The 25,485-nt window shown below is 40.6% G+C and overlaps 1 protein-coding gene across 1 annotated transcript in view; it reads right to left on the bottom strand.

The window, feature by feature from the left end:
- The window catches only part of LOC102386534 (CUB and sushi domain-containing protein 1), a 796,348-nt gene that overhangs the window by 730,619 nt on the left and 40,244 nt on the right, over positions 1-25,485 (bottom strand). Inside the window, exon 3 of the mRNA XM_006032113.1 lies at positions 20,645-20,722. Within this exon, the coding sequence (XP_006032175.1) occupies positions 20,645-20,722 (78 nt within the window). The remainder of the gene's footprint in view (positions 1-20,644; positions 20,723-25,485) is intronic.

The raw sequence follows: 25,485 nt of genomic DNA, 5'->3' as shown, positions 1-25,485 counted from the left end.
TTAAGCAGGAAAATACTTCAAAACAGTTTATGTGAAGTCATCTACATCATGAAATTAACTCTCTCTCCTTCTTGCAGCTCAAAAAGCTCTTCCAAGGTCACAACCAGGAAGATGCATAAAGTGCTTTGCAATTAACCTTTAAATTCACTTCAACCCTTTAACTTTTGGAAAAGGAGAGAGGAAAAAACATCATCATCATAGCAATTTTTCAGTTATTAACCTTTCTGAGAGATGAATTCTCGCCACCTGTAGGAAGTTAAAAATAAGAGGTTTTGTTTCTCTTATCTGGGGACAGATATGTGCTGTACGTAGTTGTTTGATATGGAGCTTAATCTTGGCCTTGATAGTCAGTCTGAGTGACCTGGAGGGCATGGTAAACTTAGACACAAGGGTTTTATGATCTGAGTCATCTTTGATCTGAATGCAGAGCCGGCTTGTGTTTGTTATAAAATATTTGTTACTAGATTTTTTCATAGAATGAGATAACAGGGTTATACCCGAGAGAATGCTTAAAAATGTATTATATAACTTAATTGTCATTTAATGTATTTATAGGGTAATCCTCTATGCATAATTTTTTTTAACTGGGCAAAGAAGACATTATAACAAATGAAATGTGAATTAAGGTAGGGTAAAGGAAAGCACCTTTTGTAACTTTAACTTTTCTTTCTTCTTTAAATAATTTTAAATGTCCATTTTAATGGATGCAGTTATTGTATCATCTATTTTGATATAAAATATTTCTTATAAATCCTCAGGAAATGTTTAAATATTTAGTATGCAAGTCCATACATAGGCATAGTTACTCTTAAATATCTGAATTGCATTTATGCTACAAATACCTGTATTTCAAAATAATTTGAATGATGTACCTTCCCAGCCCTTCAGAGTATCAATCACTTCCTGGAAGCCATAGTCTCAGTACAACTTTGACTTTTGCTTTTACTAAGTTCCACAGCATCTTGCAGATTGGTGCCCATAAGTTTCCCAAAGTTGCTTTTATGATTCAATAAAACTATTTGGATTGATCACTAAGGCCGCATCCACGCGAGCAGGGGCATGCATTTGCAGTAGCACAAATAGTAATGGCACAAATTTGTGCTGCAGTTCACATCCCTGCCCATGCACTTTCCAGTGAGAGACACTGTCCTACTGCTCCATGTGCTATTGCGGGGAGGGCTGGCTGGGGCACTGGGTGCTTCAATGCATGGCTAGCTGGCAGGCAGCCCCTGTGCTGAGACTGTTGGCTACAAATGTCCAACTCGGGATCCTTAAAATTCTAGTTTATTAGGCGGATTGAAACACTGTAATCATAACCTTGGGGCTGGTCCCCACACACGCACACATGCACACACATGCACACACACAGTAGCAGGCTACAGAGTCAGGTATACCTATCCTACAAGCGCTGGAGTCTGTCGTTGAGGCTTCTTTCAGCATGGTGTTATCTTCCAGAAGGGGGTCGCTGGCTGGTCCTTCTGGCTGGACAGGTCTGGTTGAGTTGGAGATCAAGAGGGCGCCACTGAGGGTCACTTTTCACTGCCTTTTATCTGTCCCTGGCAGACTTTGGTGACTCCCCAGTTTTCAGGTTTGCCCAATCCAGGGGTCATTGACCCTCGTGGGACTTCCCCCCCCTCGGTGGCTACTGGACGGCATCTGTCAGCCCCAGGGGTTGTCCACATGTACGTGCAGTTTTGGGAGTCCATTGATTAATTTAGAATAGGGCACTGGGAGCAGTTGATCTGGAGATACTCAGCCCAAAAGTTGGTCCTTGGCATTGATTAACTCAGGCCACGTCTTCTAGCCCTTGATCAGTGAAGTTTAGAGATTTCCCGGTTGTTACATTGTCTTCTATTGAGTTCTTCCGTTGGTTGATCTGCAGCTTCCAGGTGATAATTGCTGTCTGCTACCTTGTTACACATTCAATCACTGATTCACTCGCTCTTTCAGAGGCCAGCCTGATACAGGGAAGGACAGTTTGATTCCTGCCCTTGTTAACATTGTTACAATGTATAACTTACTTATGAAACTAAACACATTTAGTTGAAAGTTGAAAGGTGAGGAGTATAAAATATAACCTACAAATTCCATGGCACAAAAATAGATAAAAATACCAAAAGACAAGGGGAGATACAAAATGCACACATACACATTTCAAAACACAATTCCTTATCTTAAAGTGAAAGAAAGAGGAAGGAAGAAAAGGTAGAAGAGGAAAAACATATCCAAGGAGGGGAGAGCAACTGCAGGCAAGAGGAAAAGGGGGCTTTCTGCTACAAGACACCCCGTGCCCCAACCAGCCAGAAAGCAGTACATGGAGATAGATGAGCAGGTTCTGTGGAGCCCCTGCACTGAGGCACTGTACACCCCAGCCAGCTGGGGCGCAGCTGATTCGCAGCTGTATCACTGGGATGCAGTGATTCTCAAGATGGGGGAGCAGGCAGGCCAGGGCTGCCTGATTCCCCTACTCCAAGTGCCCCAGTGCAGGGGCTCTGCAGTGCAGCCCCCATTCTGAGGCATATGAAGAAAAGGGAGCAGCCAGCCCAGGTTGCACTTGAGCTCTCTGAAGAAAAGGTATCTGCCTGCTCCCTTGTCTTGAGGCACACTGCACCCAGCCATCTGGGAAGTGGCTGGTTGGGGCACAGGGTGCCTCAGGGTGGGGGCTCCACAGCGCATTTGTCCTAGTGCATGTCACTTTGATGTGCTTTACACCGCTTTTCTTCTTCCTTTTTTTTTTGTTTTTTTTGGGGGGGGTGGGGGTTGGTTTTGCTACTGGGAAATCATGGTAGCAAACTTTGCCCTGGCACTGCAGATTAGCAGACCTTCAAACATTTAACACATAATGTGTTTGGTTTGTGGTGCCACAGAGATTTGTGGCACCACAAACTACACATGCCTGCACATTTGGATCCAGCTAAGCATAAGAATGTTTCAATGGAAGGGACTGTGACTCCATCTTCAGCATCTATGTATTACACACCCAAGGGGAAACAGAGATAATTCTTTAGCGGAGGCAATGTATTTGTCACTCTCAAACTCACAGTTTCCACTGAGGAAGAAAGGACTGGGATGAGACTCTGCATGGGAGCAGATGCAGCCATAGTACACATAAGGTGTGTGCAAGTAACTGTTCAGGTTTTTGTTTTTTTAAGCATGCTGACTAACTGAAACATTGCAAAAATAATGTTTTTAGGGGGATTTTAAGAGAAATAAAGGAATTATGGATATGGATTCACAAGGGTACTTGACTGCCATTCATAAAACATAGGAGATGCTCTATTTGGTATATCATTTGCCTGGAAATGTGAGAGACTTTCAAGAGTTCTAAAGAGAAGACTGGACAGTCACCTTGCTGGGGTCACGTGACCCCAGCTGACTTCCTGCCTCGAGCTGCGGGGCTGGACCTGATGATCTGTGAGGTCCCTTCCAGCTCCTAACAATCTATGAATCTGTGAAAATGTATGTATACAAACACCACCCCCCGCCCACAACACACACACCCACACAAAACAGAAAAAAACCCTTCTGCCCATGCCTTAGAATAGATTCCTAGAACTGCTGTCACTTGCAAAAGTGGAGATTCAATTGACTTAGCCAATTTTGGATGTTTCTTGGAGTGGAAACTGCAGATGAATGAACTAGATGTTAAATGCCTCAGAGATCAGGAGTAGGGTTGGTACAGATGCTTGAATCTGTATTTACCAAGAAGCCACAGCTAAATAAATAAGCACAATCCTTTTATATTTTCATCTGTTAACTGTTCTTTACCACTTACTGGGAAAAAATATACCCTTTATTTTGCCATCTTTCCTTTTCTGAAATACTTTACCTTGTAAGGAACAGTGATAAATCTATTTTAAGAAAAAGACAAAGACATGACTTCTTGCTGTGGGGCTGATCACTTACAATGGCAACTTTTATCTTCTTCCATTTCTTCTCTAATCATGCTTTGAACCTCAGATCCCACTGGCAAAGGGTGAAGGATTTTTCTCTATTTTGAGGCAGAAAGGAGGATGAATGGTAAGAAGAGGAGATTCATCTTTTTGTTCTAATAATCACATGCCTTTCTTTTTCATGAGGTCTAAAATGCTGCGTTTCTATTGGATATACAATTGTTACATTTCCTCAGCTAAAGTAGTTGCAAGTAATGGTGTGAATCTATTTGTCTAGAGGGGATTCTAAATTGAAAAATTGCAAGTCTTTATAGTTATGTTATTTGTTGTTTGTTTTTGTTTGGTTTTTTTGTGCCAGTGTTTTGAGGTTTTACAGCTCACCCATAACAGTTCACAATTCTGTTGAACCAACATTATATGGAAAGTTTAGAGACAGATTTTTTTTTCAACCACTGTTTAAAAAAAAATCCTTAGTAAATGTTTTTCTGTTATTTATTAAATGAATCTAGAAAGCAGGATAAAATGGAACCAGCAAAAGATAGGTTGTAGTCTTGGCTCTGCTGCAGACTCTTTGGCAGGACTGTCATTAAGCATAAGCAGAAGGAAACCAAACCTCAGATTCATTCTAACATTTCCTAAGAGCTCAGTTTGAAACACTCTATTTCATGTTATCAATTGTAATATCACATAAAACTATGTTATGGGCTCACTCAAATTGGGTTGCTTTTGGGATTCACTGTGTGGCATGCGTGGATATTCCCTAAATTAGATTTATTCCAATGTTTTTTAATCTTTATTTGTAGCTAGTGTGAATCTGCTTCAGTTTTGTCATTTTCATATCTGTATTTATTATAGTATTTGATATACGTTTATTTTGTAATTTCATTAATTAACTGGAAGATAATCAAGTGAGGTATTTAACATATACCCAAGGTATTGCCTATCTGAAATGAGGAAAACAAACTACTGCCTGGCTTGGGGAAAAAATACTGGGAGTAGTGTGAAGGAGGCTGTTCTTCTCCTCCTCCCCAACCCCATTTCCCAGACCAAGGTTTGGAGAGGGTGTGGGAAATCTTTCTTGCCACTCCACTCACCCTGGGTACTGCGAGGAGTGGAGCAGCCATTGCCCCCCCATGGCTTCCCAGACCAAAATCACCCCAGGTGGGTGAAGCATAGCAGGGGAAAGGGGGCAGCTGCAGTCTCTATGCCTATACATTCCCTCTCCTGGAAAGGTTTTATGGTAGATTTCCACCAGTAGCAATGAACCTGTTTGTTGCCTTTGTCACAAAAACTGTGCATCTAACATTACAATAACTGTTGAAAGCGCATTACCTAGTATGTATACTGACATCAGGGGTTGGGGGGTGGGAGAACAAACAAAAAAACCCCAAAATGAAACATGCATTTGCTTTTTTATATCTTCCTAATTTTTAAACATATTTTTGTTTATATTTAAAAAAATCTAACATTTATATTTGAACAATCAAGGTTTGAACAAAAGGGTGCTGTATCTGGTACAAATACAGGATTTCAGTTGTCAAATGATGAGCATAAATGATTCCCTCTCCTTGCATCAATAATTGATTTTTTTCCCCTTTCTATGTCAAGGCAATTAAATAAATCTATTCACTTAGGTTATGTGGCATCCACCAGTGTGACCTCTGTCTTTATCTCTTGCTAGTACAATAGGCAAGAAGTATTGGAGCCAGATTTACCATCCCTTTTAGTACCCAAAATTCCATGAAATCAAGGTTGTATAAAATAATTCCCTTCCCTCCCTGCCATATTCTGAGATTCATATATGCATGCTATATTAAAGATATGTAATAACATAGGGGTACATAAACTTCAGACTATTGTAGGAATTTAGATTAAATGTAATTTGTGAACCCTTAAGGCATATGAAACCTTGGCTTTTTCTTCACCTTCTCTTACTATTCTGTCCATGTCTCTATTCTCCCTACAACTTTCCTCGCTGCTTGTTCCTTGCGAACTTTTCCAGTTTTGCTTTTTTGTTAATTTTCCACTCTTCTTCCATAGATCTTCCCCCTCCATCAAAGGCTTACCTCAATTCTGTTCCCCCACACACTCCTTTCATCAAAGATGTACCTCAACTCTGTTTTCCCATTACCACTAAAGTCTACTTTCCCTTCATAAATGGAAGACTCTCTCCGTTTCTCCTAAACTAAGCCGAATCTTTTTCCACCCAATTTTTCTTTCCACCTTACTCCCTTCCTATATCCAAGATATTTTATGAAGTAGTCAGAAATTTCTTCCATGTGTCCTATTAAAGAAATAGTTACCAACTTCTATACTGTTCAAAGTATAGGTGACCTTTTGAGTCCTTCTTTCTGGGTACAGGAAAAACAATGTAGCTGAGTCAACTAGAAATCAGTTGTCACTCATTAAGTACCTCACAAGTAATCTTGCCTTTCTCCTGCACCAGGCACTTAGGGTAATATTAAAATAAACCCAGATGATTAAAGCATATTTTAGACACTTAAACACACACAGACACAGATATGCACATATATATGCATGCACACATTTAGTGGAAGCTTAATTCTGAACTCACCTAGAACTCACTAGGTACCTGCCTGTTTGGCCTGAAAATTTGCTAATTCTCTGCAACTGCAAATACAGAAAACTATCCAAAAGTTCTTTAAATTACATGCAGCTTGAAATGATCCACAAGGCACCAGTCAGACACTGCCCCTGCATTGTGCAGGGTTTCAGGCCAGCATGTGCTGAATCACTCTGATTCACTCTGAGTTGCTGCTCGAAGAACAGGTGCTGGAGCATCCCAGCACACAGAAAGAGACCCAGCCAGGCGGCCAGTATGTGGTGAGTTGCTCTGGCACCTGCTGTTAGGGCATCAGTTCAGATCAACTCAGCACATGCTAGCCAGAAACTCTGCATGCTTTGGGGATGGTGCCTGGCCAGCACCTGTCAGGTAATTTTGAGCTGCTTGTGGGTTTCCAGCCAGAGGACACACACTGGCAGGCAGCAGCTTGGAGTGACCCTGCATGGAGCCTAGAATGACCTGGCAGCCACCAGGAAGGCACCATCCCTCCAGCATGCAGGGTTTCTGCCCAGCATGTGCTGAATCTCTCTGAGCTGCTGGCCCAGTGGTAGGTGCTGAAGCAACTCATCCCACACTGGCAGCCTGGCTGGATTCCTTGCTGGGTACCAGGTTGCTCTAGCACCTATGGCTGGGTCAGCAGCTCAGAGCAACTCAGCACATGCTGTCTAGAGACCCCACATTCTGTGGGGATGATGCTTGTCCAGCGCCTGCCAGGTCATTTCAAGCTATGTGCAAGGAGCCTGGCCAGCACGTGAAGAATTGCCTCAGCACCCACCAGCCAGGCAGCTAGGAACAACCTGAGTACCTGCCTACTAAGCACCCATCCTGCTGTGGAGAGAGGCTGGCCAGGCATGCAGCAGAGAGGGATCCCACCAGGGTCACCCAGAACACAGGGAGAAGGGACCCCCAGGGGCCTGCCAGGTAACCTGCATGCTTCAAGGAGAGATTTGACTGCAGTGACAAGGGACCCCCACGCCCATGTGGCAAGGGACCCAATGCGTGGTGAGACTCCAGGCAGCAGTAGGGAGGGACCCAGCATGCAGTGAGACTTGTAGCAGTGGCAGCAAAGACTCCAGCCCACAGCAAGGACCCCAGCAGTGGAGGCAAAGGATCCAGCATGAGGGGAAGCACCGACCATGTGGTGGCGAGGGACTTGACAGTAGTGATGAGGGACCCAGAATGTGCATGCTAAGGAACCAGCATGTGACAGGGACCCAGCATGAGCATTCCAGTGAGGGATCTAGCTAGGGTGATCAGCTGTCCCAGTTTAGCCAGCACAGTCCAGGATTTCAGAGGCTGATCCTGCCTGGCTCGTCTGGGCATCCTGGAAATGTAGGGGCACGGGGTACAGTCTGGCCGGGAGTCAGAGTGGTGTGGAACGACTTGTGAGAGTGCAAGGGGTGGTGGGAGTAGCTAATTCCTAGATCTCCTGGATGATATTATGGATTCCTGGGATTTCCATAAAGTCAGATTAGATATAGCACAGAATAAGGCTCCAGCCAGCAGTGGCAAGGAAAACTCAGCATAAAATGAGGCCCCCAACAGCAGCTAGGCAAGTGGCAGCAAGGCACCCAGTGGAGAGGCAGGTGGCAGGGAAGAACCCAGCAGATTAGCAAAGAAAGCAGCACATTGCAGGGCCTAAGCACCACTGACTGGCCAAAATTTAAAACAATAAAAGCCTATGGTAAATTCTGTGGGGTGAGTAGTGGTAGGGAAATTCCCATGACAAACTATGTAAAAAAAAGAGGAAGTAGCAGTACAAATGTGAAGATACCAAAAGGAATGAGCCGAAACTATGATACAAACTTTAAAGTAAAAGTTATGAATTATGTTGAAAAAACAAATAATTGTGAAGCAAGAAGGAAATATAATGTTACCGAAGCAAAAATTAATCAATGGAGAAAATTAAAAGGAACACTCGTGCATGCTAAGTCCCCAGGGAAAACATTTAGGGGTCCAAAACAATGCCACATTCCTGAAATTGATAAGCAAGTTCTTAAATATGTTCAAGAAAAGAGAAATGAGGGAATGGCAATGACCTGCAAAGTGCTTCAACTCAAGGCATTAGAAATAATGAAGGAATTGAACATTCCCCTTCAAAAATTCAGAGCAAGTAGTAGATACTGTATCTGAATGATGCAATCTAGTGACTTAGCCCTGAAGCAAAGAACATCTTTTGCACAGAAGTTACTATCAGGCTGCAGCAAAAAAAAAACAAACCTTGTTGAATATCAGCAGTTCATTATTGGGCTATTCAAAACTCATGATTACCTGCTGGTCCAGATAGGTAATGCTGATGAGACTCCAGTCTGTTTTGACATGCTGAACAATGTCACCATCCATGAGAAAGGCATCAAATTTATAAATATTAGAAATACAGGAAATGAAAAATTGTGAATTACAGTGATTTTAACAGTATTGGAAGACAGGAAAAATTGCCACTCCAGGTGATTTTGAAATGGAAAATTTTCCCAAAAGAAAAGGTGCCACCAGAAATAGTGGTTAGGTGCCAGGAACAAGGATGGAAATCATATGAACTGATGAATGACTGGTTAGATGTTGAGTGGAAATGGAGAGCTGGGACACTGCTTAAAAAAGAAAAAGAGGAATCTTAGTGTTAGATTCATTCAGATGGCATTTATCACCAGACATGAAAGCAATAATTCACTTAATGTATGTAGTCATACCTGCTGATATGACAGTTCAACTGCAAGTACTGGATGTCATAGTGAATAAGCTCTTTAAGGATCATTTACAGCATCATTACTCAAACTGGCTTTTGGCAGGGAACCATGTGCTTTCAACTGGTTGGAAGATTAAGAAACCAGCCATAAGCACTGCTTTGCCAATGAATTCTTACTTTTGGGGGCAATATATCTTCACAATCCATTATTAAAGTCTTCAGGAAGTGCTGTATATCCAATGCCATGAATGGAATGGAAGATAATGTGTTGTGGGAAGATGAGTAAGAACATAAGAACAGTGAAAAGAGTGAAGAGTGTGAAAGTGAGGATGCATATGAAAGTGACCAGTCCAAAACTGTAGGATCTAAGAAAGAAGTAGCACTCACCAGGTTCTGGACAGAACCTAATATAGATTAAGTTAATGTTTGAATTGAATCGAAGCTAATGTTGAATTTATGACTTACTGGTATTGCTACGGTTATTTTAGTAAGTTTGTTTATAATACTAATACCATTTTTTTTTTTTTTTTGGTGTAGAATCCAATTATTGGGGGATCATCTTAGATTCGAGTAAATACAGTAGGTGGACAGCCTCCTAAGTCTCTAAAGCAGCTTGATCCAATAATAGTCAGGAGATCTCTCTCACAGGGCACATCTATATATGCACATTTACTGCACAGCAACCACAAATTACTGCACAGCACAGGCATGTCTCTACATATGCATACCTATACTGCAAAGTAAATATGGTGGCTTACGCCACCTTGGGCATAAATTTGATACCTGTATCATTTGGGTCCCATATCAGTCCACACACACAGTGTTACTGCGCTTTAATGCCTACACGTGTAGATGCCAGCCTAAAAAACACTTATTGAGCAGTAACTTACTGTGCAGTAAATTTAACACACAGTAAATGCAGCTGTAGATATACCCTGAAAGTAGTAGACTAAGTGGATTCAAAGATTTCTACATGGTGCCACAGTTTCAACCTAGTGAGTTTAAATGTTTCAAGAAAGAGCTGAAATACTGTTCCACTTTAGGCTATAAACCTGATGGTCAGGGCATTCTCTGGGGATGCAAGAAAGCATGGTTTTAAATCCTTTTGACTGAGGGAATTGTACCAAAATCATGTACATCCTGTGTAATAACATAGCACATGATGCCTCTTCCTCCAGTGCCCGCCTTTTAAAGAAGAAACACCAAACCCTGTTCCATTCTGTAAAAGAACACTTGTTGGCATATAAACCATGGATCTCAAATGCAAAATGGCACCAGCTTTCATTTAGATAGCTAAACTCCTGATGTAGATGTGAGTTCATACACATATTTGTACTTAATGTTTCCTATGGTTTAGATTTAAGTAATTCTTCTTAATCTGCAGGTTTCTAATCATTTAAGTCTTGCATGTCATAGGGAATCTTTAGGTCTAACTCTGAATTGCAAGTTGGGCCTAGGCAACTAGAAATCAGGCACTGTTGCACCTCATCTGGAACATGCACGTCTTTTTATTGTATCTTGAATGTATATTGCATCTGAATTTATATTGTATCTGATGTCTCCCTTGAGTAGTCTTCACACATACTATTCTTAACATAGCATATATATATATATATATATAACTGTACCTTGACCATTATCCCATCCTGCAGTTTTTTACTTGAAAAAGAAAAAAAAAAAAGAAAAAGAACAACCCCCAAGCTTCACTATTGTGCAGATAAATATACATATATATATATATATATATATATATTAAAAATATATATATAAAATATATATATATATTTTTTAAAGGCAGTGGATTATATAAAATTATTGAAAAATAATCTGTAGTAGTCCATTAGGTGCATCATCATATCTTGGCTCTTTTATAATGCAAAAATTAAGACATTGTATTGATTTATTTCATGGACAGTTAGGAAATATTTTGCCCTTTGCCTTACCTCTTACCTTTGGAATCACCTCTAATGGGGTGATTCCAAACAAAGAAAAAGAAAAAAGAAATTATACATCATCCATGAACACGTACACTTTATTTTCCAGAAAAGCTCATGAAAATCAAGATACAGTTGTATTAAATTAGAAAACTCTGGCACATTGCTTTTCATAGTGATAGAAATTAGAATTGGCTTTTGGATGACAAGTTTTCACTGCAGTGGAACAAAAAACGTTGGGTACCTTTTGTGTATAAGACACAATACAACAAAAAGCAGTTCCTCACACACACATTCTTGGGTTTTCTTTCTGTGGCTTCCTCTGCTATATTTTTAGTAATCCTGGTTTGCAAGCTATAGTCTCATCTGGGACTCTAAAAGGATAATAAACTAATAACAGACCTCACCGTAGTAATTTTGTAAATTTCACAGTCTCATTCTAAATGGGAGCAAGCTCATCATCTATTATAGATTACAGTGGGGGCTATTAAAGGAAACAAAGTAACATGACCATCTGATTTGGTCTGAAGCTAGAGACCAAGTCAATATTACTTATCAGTTAGGGCTATTTGAAGATTTACCATCTGGAGATCTAAAAACGGTATGTTCTTCATTGAATGAAATTTGTTATAAAAAGTCTCTCTCAAATGAGAGTTTAAGTTTAGGTGCATTGTACCCCATTCTTTTCTATGGACGAGGTTCCTCAGGTAGATTTATTCTTCCTCGATCAATACAGTAATGAGACTCATGGGTGCACTGCATAACAGGGAGGACCAGGCTGCCCACACAGCAGGCATGACTGGGAAAGAGGTAGGCAGGATTCCCATGCTGTGCGCATGGTAGTGACAGGCAGCATACTGGGCTGCCCATGTGACAAGCAGCTCTTGGTCTGTTGCCCATACCTCATGTGCCTCTGGGACTGCAGCTTGTGTGTCATGTGGCCCCTTACTGCCTGGAAGTTGGACAACGTGGTATAAATGATAGAGAAGAATGGGGCTTGTGGCATGAGAACAGCAACTGCCAATAGAGGAATTTCTGCTAAAGGGGAATTTGTGATGGGGTTTGTTTGGGGGGGGGTTTGGTTTGTTTTGCTTCATTTTTCAGCTGAAAGTTTTGCTTAGTAGCAACAATAGTATAATGATGATAATGAGCTTCAATTTTTTGCTAAGAAGCCAGCATTTCTGGTGGGGAAAAATATTCTTACTAGCACTGCAATCAGCTATTCAAGGAAAATTCTGCCAAAAGCCCATCAGGACAAACAGGATCAGACTTCAATTCATCACAGCTGGCATTCCAACTGAATTTTATTATGTCCTTGGCTTTTCTATAAAGACAACAAGGATTAGCATCTGTAGCAGTTAGTTAAGCAGGGCCATGTAGAAGAGACTTTACCCAAACAGTATGCTCAACCTGCAGTAGGACTGGTATATTGTCAAGTGCCATAGCTCAGCATGACCTCTCAAACATTTTTTTCAGTTCTAGAAATCAATCACCTATGCTCACTAGAATATTTTTTTCTGAAAAGCATAAGCCTAAAATAATGTATCTGCCAATATATTTGCTTTACTTTACACCTTTAAGGACTTAATTTTAAAAATTAAGAGAAAACTATATGAAAAGTAAAATTTCTTGCATCACTATATGTCATCAGTGAGGTGACAGGGGTAGTTAGCAAATAAATGGAATTTTAAATAATTTTATTTAAAAGTGTATATAAATAGATAGCGTATAGTTCAGCTAAACAACAGGTTGTGAATCACTGTGATTTTGATGTTCAAAATAAATAATTCATTTCAATTTAGTCTACAAAGGAGATGCTCAATTTAGATAATTAATAATGCTCCATAACTGTGTATGAAAACTATTTAATAGAAATTTCAACTCCCTGTCTGAATTACTATTCATCCTATCCATTTATAATTCAGATTACATCTCATTTTACATATTTTAATAAGTAATTTCTTCTGGTTATTTTAGAAATTATATATGCAAATGACATATTATATCATTAATGATGCACCTTGTTTTGCTTCTAGTTATAAGTGATTTTTTCCCCACAAATATATTCAGACAACAGTTCTCTTCTCAGCAAGATTTTTACATAGCATTTAAAGAGATATTTCAGTTCCTGCCATGATGGAGACTTATTTAGAAACAGCAAGTATAATTTACTAACCTGATTTATGAAGCAATTTATATAATCTAGTAAAATAGCTTTGTATAATATTATTACACAGGGACATGTATCTTTGTTGAAAAAACTAAAATCTTTAACACTTGGGCAACTCTGTATTATTACATTTTATGAGTGAACAAAGTAGATAAGGATAATTATCCCTCTTGCTTTATTAAAGCTTTATGCAACTGTTAGAGGTTAATGCTTTAGTTATTTCCCCCACTGTCAAATATTACTCTATAGTAAAATCAATGCCACACAGAAAAATGAGGAATGGAGACATTAATCCTTCATTAGACAAACAGTAAGTGATATAATAGAATGTTACATTATGTGCATCTCAGCATCTGAATACACATAACAAAAATGTTCCTAGGTTAAGGTTCTGTTCCCAGAAACAATTATTCATGTAGGTAAACTTTACTCATATAAGTGATTCAATTAATTTCTCAGATTAATAATAGACATGTTTTCAGGATCAGCTCTTTTTTCTGTAGCTCATGAATGCTAGTGATACATTAATATTACTCTAGATTTCTTTCATGGGAAATGATCTCAGCAACTGAGTGCACAGCATATGTTCAGTATTAAGGGAAAAAGGGCATTCTGAAATAAAATGAGATGTTTACAGACTCACTATGCTTAGAATCTTAATTATTTAAGCCTATTGTTTTCCTGACATTGTAATTAATCCATCAATAAGTCATGGGGTGTTTCTATTCTCATTTACAGAAAAACCTGATTTAAACATCAGTTTGAAGAATGTTTTCCTTCCAAAGCTTTGAGTTTTGAAACTATGGAAAACATCTTTCATGACTGCCTGGAGAGTTTAGGATTATGTATGGTCATTTGGGGATTTAGGATTGTGTGTACCCAGACCCAAATTGAAAAATTGAGTTCCTTTGGGTTATGATTTAGCTAAGTACAATACAGCGTCCCCATGCACATGCTCCCCACCCCCTCAATTACACCCGAATTTTTAAACATATTGACAACTCATTCCCACTGACTCAATACTTTTAAGGATCTGGGCCTCAATTTCATACCATGTATTTCTGAAAAGGTATTAGACAAGGACTCTATTGTACTTCTGAGAATCTATACTTCATACAACCTATCAAGAAACGAGCACACTAGACTCACTGATACAATAAATGTCCAGGATATGTTAGCATTGAACCACAAAAGAACTGTCACTACTTGTTTTCCTCCATAATATTGCAATGCATTATGAAGACTGAAAGAGCTGACAGTTTTCAAAATGAGATAGAACTTTTTGCCATAGGAGATCCTTGGGTTTGGAGTTATGCACACACACATTTGTAAATGGTATGAGGAAGCAGAACTAGATTACATTGGTGGCTGTTTGTTCCAAACAGGTAAGTGCATCTGATGACTGAGATAGTGCCCTCCAGGGCAACAGCAAACTGATCACTAGAGCATCAGACTTCAGCAAACAAGCCCCTTAGGCTTTTACAAGAACTCAGAAACACTGCTGTTTAACTCAAGATGAAAATCAAGTCAGAGACCTGCCAACATTTTTTAGATTTTGCTTCATTTGGCTTAGCTGAAAGTGAGACCAGTCAAGGAAACAGGTAGACTTATGTTATTTTTGTTTCTCTATTGCTTTTAACTTAGCACTTGCTCAGAAAGACAGGACCGTCACTACAACTCTCTTTTAAACATTGTTTCATGTACTTCATCTTTTAAAATATTAATAGTATTTTTCTACCACACTCTATCCAACAATCCCAAACCACATTATAAATACTGGGAAGAATATATTTTTCCAGTTCAATCACTGTCTAGATCACCTCTGTATACAGCAAAAGCAAATAATTTAATGTATTTATTTATTATTTTTGTAAGGAAAATTCAGCAACCATTCCTTACAAGATTTTCCTGCATGGTTCTGTTAGAGATTGGCATTTATCTTGCCACAGAAAAAACCTGCCCTTACACCTAGTGGATCTTAAAAAACCCATGCAGTAACTTTGTAGTCCACTTTCTGAGTACCCTTCAATTACCTCAGCTCCCAACACATGGGGAAAATTCAGTAAAACATTAATATGGCTGGAAAATTACTAACTTACTAAGTTATTAAAGTCAGAAAAAAGGTTCCATTCCTTCCTCCCCAGATTTGTCCAATTCCACTCCCCATTCTGAGCACGGACTATAGAACATGTACAGAGTATAGTCCTCTATTGTCCCCGTAAATACTAAACACATATTAGTTGCAAAATAATACATCTCAAACATAGGGTATTTCTACACTACAGATTCCAATACAGCATTATAGATATTTGAGCTAGCTTGGGTACTCTGTAAATTTAGGGCCTTGTTGCACCTTACACTGTGAACCACATAGATGTTGATCAGTGTTAGTGCTAGTTTGGGTTAGGGACAAACTTTACACATAAACCAATTTAAGTGATCAGAAATTGGTTTAAACCTGTAACAGAACATAATTTCAGTGCACATAAACCAGTTTCAAAATGGCTAAAACTGGTTTAAGATAAACCTGGTTGAATGTAGTATCTGACTTAACTGATTTGGGTCAAGCCAGCTTACGCAATGTTTGTCCCAGAACCCTTCCTGGTTTGTTAAACCAGAGTCCCCCAGAATCTCAGATGCATTGCAGTCCTGGTCTGGGCTTGGCTGGGCTGGGGTCTCTGCTCCAGAGAACAGGGCTGGCCCAGCCCCTCTGCTCCCTAGCTGGAGCTCCAGTGGAGACTATAGGGACAGCAAGGTTTGCCTGGCTTCCCCCTGACCCCCTACCCCGCCATCGCTGCTCAAGCAGGGATCCCCACTTCCTCCCATCTCCCACAACATGGAATCTAGCCCCACGGACCCTTGGCATGTGGTATTCTAGCAAATGCTGAGAGGTGTCTGTGTGCGTGTGTCTCTAATTTCACTGGGCTTCCTTGCCTGTCACATTTGCAGATAGTATGAGGAAGCAGGGAGGGGGAGATTGAAAAGCTCAGTGTCAGCAACAAATGCATGCACTGCACACCTCCACTTTACCTCAAAATCCTAGCCAGGGGCTGGGGGCTGGCAACAGTCCCACCCATTGAGCAGTGAGTGGGGAAAAGCCTGGAGTGGTGCAGGCAGGGTGGGGATTAAACCCCTCCCTAATCAGAGCCTTCTGTCAGGACCTGGCCATGCACCCGCCCCAGCTCAGCAGTGTGGAATGGAAGGGAGGGCTGCTCTAGTGCCTCCCAGCTTCTAGCCTGAGCCACTGCAGACATGTAGCTGCATTTCCTCAGTCCAGAGGGAATGCGTGTGCAGTTGCAAACTGATACAACCTAGGCAGGTTAGACTAACCTGAAAAGATTGAATCAATTTAGTCTCAGCCTTTTTGAATGTCTGTCCCTAGCCCTGGTGCTTCAAGCAGTTACACCCTTAGTCTAGAAACCTTCTCTACCTGTCCCCTGCCTGCACAGCTGTCATTTGCCACAGAGAGGCCTATGTGAGCAGATGCAAGACTAGGAGCTGTGTCTATGAGTTACCACTAGAGGGCTGATGAACCAGGACAGGGTTCTATCCTAGCACTATGGGTTGGGGTGTGAGAGATCCTGGGATACTGGAGGACTTCAGCTTGGCCAGCACATCTGTGGTGAGTGGGCATACCTTAATGGAACAGGAGCTGGGTAGTGCAGATCAGAGATAATTCTGCCCTGGAGTAGCATAACTTTGAGCTGCATAACAAGTGTTTAAAATGACTTTAAGGTGTTAATGTGCAGATAATTCAGGGGCTAAGAGCTACAGGAGCCACCCAAAATTACCATGTAATAAGGTCCTCATACTGTAATTTTGGGTGTATCCTAGAGCTCTTAACACCTAGATTGTCTTCACATTAACACCTGAAACTTGTTTTAAGCACTCATTATACAGCTCACTTATACCACTCCAGGGCAGGATTCTCTCTGATACATGTTATCCAGCTCATGTTGCACCACTCTAGGCTGCGCTTTAGTGTAAACATCCCACCCTCCCCCTCCATTTCCTTGCTGGCCTAGATTAGGCCCAATGCCTTCCTCCTCCCACCTGCCTCACTATCCCAGATCCCTACCACTGTCCTCCACTTACTTGTAGCTTCCTGTCCACTTACTTGTAGCTTCTGTCTGTCTGTCAGAGGAGCAGACAGGGAAGAGTTAATTATGTTCCTGGCTACTGCTGCTTTCTGGGTGGGCTCAGTTCCCAAAAGAGGAGCAACCTCCTGGCAGCAACAGCTAACCCTTCCCTACCTGCTCCCCTAGGACAGACAGCTAGACAGCTACAAGTATGCAGTGGGGGAGGGAGGAGTCCTGGGGGTGGGAGGGTCAGGGGAAGCCTCAGGGGGGCAAAGGAAAAAGCCCAGAATGGGAGATGGGGGTATTCTTACCTTGCATTACTCCAGGCCCCTGCTGGCCTGACTGTGACTTCTCCAAACTTGAGTTAGCACTAACACTGATCATAATTTGTGCAGCTCATGGTGTAAGGTATAACAAGGCCCTTATTGCTATTTAGGTTAAAGTTAACCCCCACAGAGTTCATGCTGAAACTTGTCTTCCCTCAATATTTGAGATATCAGAGCTACATTGCAGTGTAGAATATATAACTTGACAGACTGCAAAAAGTACCGTACACTTCAATTTCACAAGCTGTTCTATATGAGCTAACCTGAGCACCTGTGTAACAACTTCAACCTAACTGAATAGGACTATCCTAGCAGAAGAATTAGGAGGATGGTGTCTTTTCTACCACAGTATGTCAGTATGAACTAAAAGCACATTGACAACAAAGCATCTATATGTAATATACTATATAGACAGAGACACACTGTCACAGAAACCATTATATGCTTATATGTAGTAGACTCCATTGTATTTAGACTGCAAATCATTATTTACCCTTACAAAACTATTTTTCTACCTTATAAACTCAAAGTAGAATCCTTATTACTGTGATAGTGTACCACTGAAAAGCAAGTCTACAAAGAAAACAATATCAATTCAGTTCTTTGAGAAGCTGTTGTTGATTTCAGATAAATTGCATGAAACATGAATTTTGTAGGATTCCACTGAACTGGATGGTTTTCTTAAGGATTGTCAACTACAGTGGACATTTCTTAAGTCTTAGCTTCCTATAAACTGTTTATGAAAAATACTAAAGTAATGCCTTGGCAGAATTTCTGAACAGCAATTTAACTCATGAATGGGTGCAGGGTGCAAAAATGTCAATTTTTTCTTCAAAAGAGGTGGGATTTCACTTGCTCATTGTGAAGAGAAAAAAGTGTAAAGTAATGTTATGTGCTGAAGTGGTCCATCTGATTATATCATCACAGGTAAAAATGGCTATTTAAAAAAAAAAGTAAAATCAGACAACTGTTAGGATCCATTTATTCGTTTCCCCCCACCAAAATAAATAAATAAAACAAAGCCATATCATAAAGATGAGATTTTTAAAGAGTTATATTAAAGTAGTAATGAGAAAAAAGGAAGTCAATAGTTATTTGTTAATAGTATTTTAACAGTCCTTAACTTTTATCAAAAAGTATCATCAAAATAGCATCTCTTACAATAGCAAAGTGAAGTGAGTGAGATACAATTGTTGTTATACCAGTTTTGTACTATCATTCAGTCCACCAGCTGGCAATTCATTTCTAAATACTTATCTATTATTTATATAGATAAAAAGCCTTTCCTAATCTGTTCTATAGCTGGGACAAAAATAAAACAGATTAAAAGTGACACACACAGTGCAAATATTCAGTGAAATATTAGCCACTATTAACAAAGTATCTTTTTACTAATGGAAGTGCCCAATTTATAGTAGCCATATATCTTTGACAAAATAGTATTTTAATGGTGGTAAAAATGAAGCATGAGAGAAGCAGAAGTGTTATTTAAAGATCAGTGAATAAATTTTTACCCCACTGCATAGTAAATAATAAAAAAAGGGTGGGGGAGAGAAAAAAAAAATCATTACTACTGAATCAGCAGCATTTTGTTTTAGAATTAGCCACTGTGGCTTCAACAGCTGAGTAACTCAGCATGTGCTATCAATTCATCTAAATGTGTAACAACAAATCAATCCTGAATCTGTAAAGTCATTTGTTTTTTAAGTCGACATAGCAAAAATCATTGCCTTAAAATAGCTTTTTTTTCCCTAGCTGTGAGCCTAAGGATTGTTCACTCATACTAAATGCTGCAGGAGAAATGTAAGGTACTTCAGTAAAAGTAGCAAATTAAAAAAAAATAGTATACACTTTTAAGTATTTCATTTTTAAAATATTTTTAGTGAAACATTTTGGAGTGAACTGAAATGAAAACCTGATAATCTTTTGATGGATTTCAAGGGACTTTCATTCATCACCCATATTCAAAATTGTATTATGTTAACTCACCCATTTGGTAAGCCTATAGTACAGACAAGGAAATGTCATGTTTGATTCAGTATTGAAGAGGACATGCCTTTGTTTTCATGGACCATTTAACATTGTGTCGATTTATACAAACAAAGTATAGGTAAGTACTTAAAACATGTGAGTAAAATTACCTAAGAGAACACAGATTGTTTCTCCCCTCCCCAAAGGACTCAACACTATTATGAAAGTCATTGATTTGAAAAACAAACAAAATTAAAAACAAAAAAACCCCTCAACTTGAATGAAGATTTAAGCAAATGTTCAGTACTAAAGAAACACAACTACCTAGCCACAGAGGTGATAAATTGTGTATTTATGTACCTCCTAATTATCTTCTGTTCAAGAAAACTGGAAAACATCACAATAGAAAAAAATGAAACAGCCATAACCGTTCTCGTATGTAGAGAGAAGTAGTTAGCCACGTTAGTCCAAAGTCAGAATAGAACAAGGTCTCTGCCATACATTATATTCAGGGTGTGATTAACAAGTTAATCACATCTTAAGCTGTAACCGAACTACAGTTAAAGCAATTAATGTTGTCATAAAACAAGGTTTAAGCCACAAAGTTATTCCACAAGAAATGTCTAAGAATTTTGTGGTTGGTTCTTATCACACCATTAACTGAACGTGAAACCTGTTGTGATCGCTTGGCTGGGAGCCCCCTCACATGGGCACACCTAATAAAGCTTGCAGCCACAGGAGCACATGGGTGCCCCGGCAGCTGGGAGTCTCCTCAGCTGATGGGCTCCCAGCTGCAGAAGCTTGCTACTTGCTGCTACACAAGGAGCCTGGCATCCCAGGCTCCTCCTGCACTGGCAATAAGGCATGATGGGATCTGATGCTTGATCTCACAAGCAGACCTCCTCCCATGCCATATCTCCATCTCCTAATTCATACTTTTAATGGAAATGGAACACACACACAGACACACACACACTACAAGGATAGCAACAAAGCCAACTTACAGACAGAATTTTTGTGATTACTGTCTTTGCTGGGCAGCATTTTGACTCCTCTTGACTTCAATTCAATTGCTTTTTTCACTGCAAAAATCAAACAAACAAAAGACAAGTTTATTGAGACACATAGTAAAGACATACTTGAACCCAACCCAAAATTATATGTAATAAAAAGGGATAAAAATTAATACTAAAACCCTACAAAATGGATTTTATTGTATTTTCCCCTTATAACCCAATTTACTTATTTCCCTGAAATAACAGTAACTTAATAACTATATATCAGAAGAAAGTTAAGATCTTTATTAGCAAATATCTGCCATAATAATATTTTGATTTCCAATTAGAATGTTTATGATTCATGAAAATCAAACAAAAGAAAAATCTGGCTCAATAATATGCTAATTAATTCTTTTCGCTACTGTAAATGATGAAAATGTAAACATTTTTCAAATCCTTCTTTTAATTTTTGTTGGACAAAGAACTTCCAAAAACATGCATCTTAATCTTACATTTTAACTTTTAAGGTACTCAAACCTTGTACTGAAAGCTCTTAAATATTATATGTTTTTACAAAATGACAAGGGGGTCATAATAATATAATTAATTTAAAGAATTTAAAAAATAAATCACTGTTCCTCCTAAGTCCCCTTTAAGGGTATGTAGCAGTCCTACAAAAGCAACAGCTTAATAAAAAGCTTAGGCCTCTCAATGTCACAATGGTGAAAACACCTCCAAGAATGTTGCATGGAAAACTAACACCGATAATCAAAGAAAAATACTTGTTTTACATTCAAACTTTCCCCACAGAGATCAGGGAAAGTTTCTGCTGTTATCAGAAACACAAACATATAAATAGAAACAAAGTTAAATAGGTTTCTTTTTAAAACACCACAAAAATTCACACAAAAGAAATGTATGCAAATAAAAAACATTGCATTCAATTTTGACAATATTTAGAGTGAACAAAATCTACATTTGTTAGTACATGCACATAAGTATATATAAATATTATAACAGACACAAAGGTAGGAACCACATGCTGGCATCTGTTTAAATGACCCATTTCAAGAGAATGAATATATATTATCTGCTTCTCTACTGCTCTTTTCTATCAAAACTTTGCAGCTGTTTCTTAAGGACTGATATTTTGTGTGCACTTGCCACTGGAGGCACAGCCACATATGCTATGAAATACTTGGTATTATAAAAGCACATATTTAGAACTGGCAAAAACGTATGTTAAAACTCATTAAAGGAAAGTGAAATGTCACTTTAGTTAATTGGCTGCAATTGGTGGGTGGCTATATGCTGCATCTTCTGAAGATGCTACCTATATTCTTCTCAAAGGGTTCTGCCAGGGAAAAAATGCATATGCTGAACATAACATTTACAGGGAAACAGGAAAAAAAGGAATGAGCTGACATTCTGGAAAGCAAGTTTGAAGGCATCTGGAAATATGCCATTTTAAAATTTCATTTAAATTCTACATTTTATTTAAATTCTTAAATAATATGATAAGAATGTGTATCTCAGAGGCACAGAGATAGGTATTATCAAGTTCATCATTGAAATATTTATCTCTGAATCTGGAGTCAGATTCAAAAAAGTATTCAGGCACCTAAAACAATTGAATACCTTTTTAAATCTGGTTTCTAGCTCCTAGAGCAGAATACATGGCCTGTACTTCAGCACCTGGGCTCCCTGTACAGTGAATGGGGACAGTTAGGAGTCTCAGTGGCATTCATGGCAGCTTGTATGTAGAATTGGGAGCCACCTGTTATCCAATAGAAAATACTGAAATCTAACCCTTTTTCAGGTTTTCAGCACGGGTGACAATTCTCAGCTATAAACCCTCTTCTGGCTTCAGTTTTCCTTTAATAAAGTAAGAATCACCTTTCCTTAGAAAAAGGAGGGAATGGTGAGGATGCTGTTATGAACAATAGATCAGTTGTTTAAAGTGCTCACTCAAAATGTGGGATATTTGGGGTATATGCCCATCACAGGACAGCAGAGGGCTTAAAACCACATCTCCCACAGAAGTGCCCAAGCCATTTATATTGCTTTAGGGGGAGAGGGATACTCTTCATACCTACCACATACCTACTAGATTGAATGACTCAGGGGATTAAGGGGACACCTTGTTTGAGGATTTAAATCACATAAGAATTTTATTTGTACCCAGGGAATTTTATTTGTAATATCTTAGGCAGCAGTACATTAGGTGGGGGGATTTCATGATCAGACTTTCCTTTAGGCATCTTATTCTGCCTATGTAGTACTAAATCCATCTGTGAGTACAGATAATTAATGTCATTTTGTTTTCTTTGTGGAATTACAAAACAAAGGATGTGTATACATGAGACACTTTACTGCACAGAAGACTAATCTGGGAAGTAAAGCATCACTATTTTTTCACACGCTGCAGCTACTGCAGATTAAAATAGACTAATGTTCAGTTTTCTGCTACCTGTAAATACTGTGTACTGGCTAATGTAGAGTAGTGCATAGTTACATAGTTGCTCCTGGTCAGCTCAGGCAGCAGCAGCCGGGAGACCTGTCTCCTCCCTTGGGCAGCTGCCTGCTTCCCAGCCCCTGCTCCAACCGGCCCACTGGAGAAGGGGCTGGGACAATGTTTCCTGCCCACAGCAGGCAACTGCTGGCCCTGGCCCTGGCTCCCAAATCAAGGCCAGAGTTGGGACATTGTCTTCTGTCCCCAGCAGCTGCCTGTTGCTGGGGCTGACTCTGCCTCAGATGTGAGGTAGGGACAATGTCCCTTGCCACCACAGCAAGCAGACCCTGGGCTCCAGCTCTGAGATCAGAGCCAGCCCTGTCAGAGCCAGTCTTGGCCAGAGCTCCAATCTTGGAGTCTGAGAGATCTGAGTGGGGAGTTGGCAGCAGGTAGCTGCCTTGGGCAGGGGTGCAGCGTGGGAGGCAGCTGCCATGGAGGCAGGACAGCTCCCCCCACCCTGTGGAGCACACGCCTGACCCTGGTGCCCCCTGCCAACCTGGGGCTGGAACCTGGGGGAGCCTAGCACTTCCCCTGGCTACCATATGGTAACAGAGCATGGAAGGAGTATCCCTGCCCTGAACTGCTCCCATAAGCTGTATACTCATGTAGTGTGGATGTTTGGCTCCACAGGGACAACTAGCAGTGATGCACCTTGTGCCGCTGCTACTTGTCCCCAGAGAACACCTGTGTCAAGCACCCTCTGGCATTCGGCAAGTTACCCCAGGGGCACTAGGGCAGGCTGGGGCCAGCACTGGTTTGGCTCCAGCAGCCTTATCTGAGGTTCTAAGGACCTCCCTGGGCTGCAGCAATGGCAATTCTGCTGTGCGGGCCTGGCTGGCAGCCACAGCGCAGCTCTGGATGGCCCAGCTGTGGTCTTGAGTGGCACGTGCTGCCCATGCATGCACTGCTCTGCATTTTTTCTCCACAGATTATTTCCTCCATGGGATACCCAGAGGTAAACAAAAAAACCCTCCAAAACCTCTGCACTATTCCCTTGCAGCACAGAGAACAACTGAACATGAAGTATGTAATACTGCAAACATGTCTGCGCCACCATATACTGCATGGCTGCGCTCGTCTGGATGTAGCCATCAAGAGCAAATTTGCTCCTGATGGGCACACGTGTAGATGTGCTCTCAGGGAAAACCTACTGCGTAGTATTTTACTGCAAAGTACGCTTTCTGTGCATTAATTGCACATGTAGATGTACCCAAAGTCTCTTAAAAGGTGTACATCATGCAATATTTAAAAAATAACTGGCAGGCAATAACAACAGGTCCCAGAGTACTAAGGGACACTGTTTAAGTTATCATGTGTAATCCCCTAGACAAAAAACAAAAAAACCCAAAGTCTTCTGCATTTCCCTTAAATTGTGCACTTCTCTTAAATTATCTACTCTCTGCTTATATCTCTGCCCAGTTTTCCAAATCACACCACCAGCAAAACAGTGTGTTATTTGATTGTTCTTGCCATTAGTAATATTTTCCTAATTTCAAAGCTAATTTGTCATTTAATAGTAGATCAGAGCAATGTGCTTGTATTGATAATTTCCAGTACATAGCCGAATTAAGAATGGACCCACCTAAAGGAATAGGAAGGGCTGCCCTGCAGAGGGACAGAGTGCAAAAAGACAGAGTTTGTACCAGTAGGAACACTGTTTGTCTGAGAGTGAGTGAAGCTGTTTTGGTGGTAGCCCGCTTGGAAGTGGGAGGTGTGATATAACCCCAGCAAGGTTGGAACGAGACACATTAGCAAAAGCCCGGGTAGAGCCCGGGCCTGGGATTGGCTGAGAGGCTTGATTGAAAGAGGTAAGTAGTTTTCCCAGGGAGGAGAACAAAGAAGAGAGAGGGGGTGAGAGAGAGGCTGGAAACCAAGGAAAGGATGTCACCATGGCCATCTCCCCCGGAAGCCCCTGGCAGAGCCCAGCAGAAGTAGCAGTGAGAGGCTGCACCACTGAGAGTACTACACTGTGTCTGTTCTCCCTCCCTTCCCCTTGAAGCGAAGCTGCCTGTGAGGAGACTCTGAGTCTGGGAAGACCCTCCTGCAAGACCCTGTGTGACAGGGTGAGCACAGCAGGGGAGGGGGACACAGGGCCAGGGGGGGAATGCTAGATATTGCCCTGTTGTTTCCCTGTGATAGCACTGGGGAGGAGCAGGCTCAGGATGCTGGAGGGAGCCTTGGGCTCATGGATGACTGGTGACGCCTTAGTCGGGGCACATGCCCCCCTCGTGGCCAATCTCGCCAACCGGGGGGGGTGGGGATGATCTCACCAACCAGGGGGGTCCCCCTGCGGACAAGGTGCCCCTGGAAGTGGCTGCTGTGGTGCTCCTACTCC

The sequence above is a fragment of the Alligator sinensis genome, unplaced genomic scaffold, assembly GCF_000455745.1.
Source record: "Alligator sinensis unplaced genomic scaffold, ASM45574v1 scaffold72_1, whole genome shotgun sequence".
NCBI classification, from domain to species: domain Eukaryota; kingdom Metazoa; phylum Chordata; order Crocodylia; family Alligatoridae; genus Alligator; species Alligator sinensis.
This window is presented reverse-complemented; position numbering and strand designations above follow the sequence as displayed.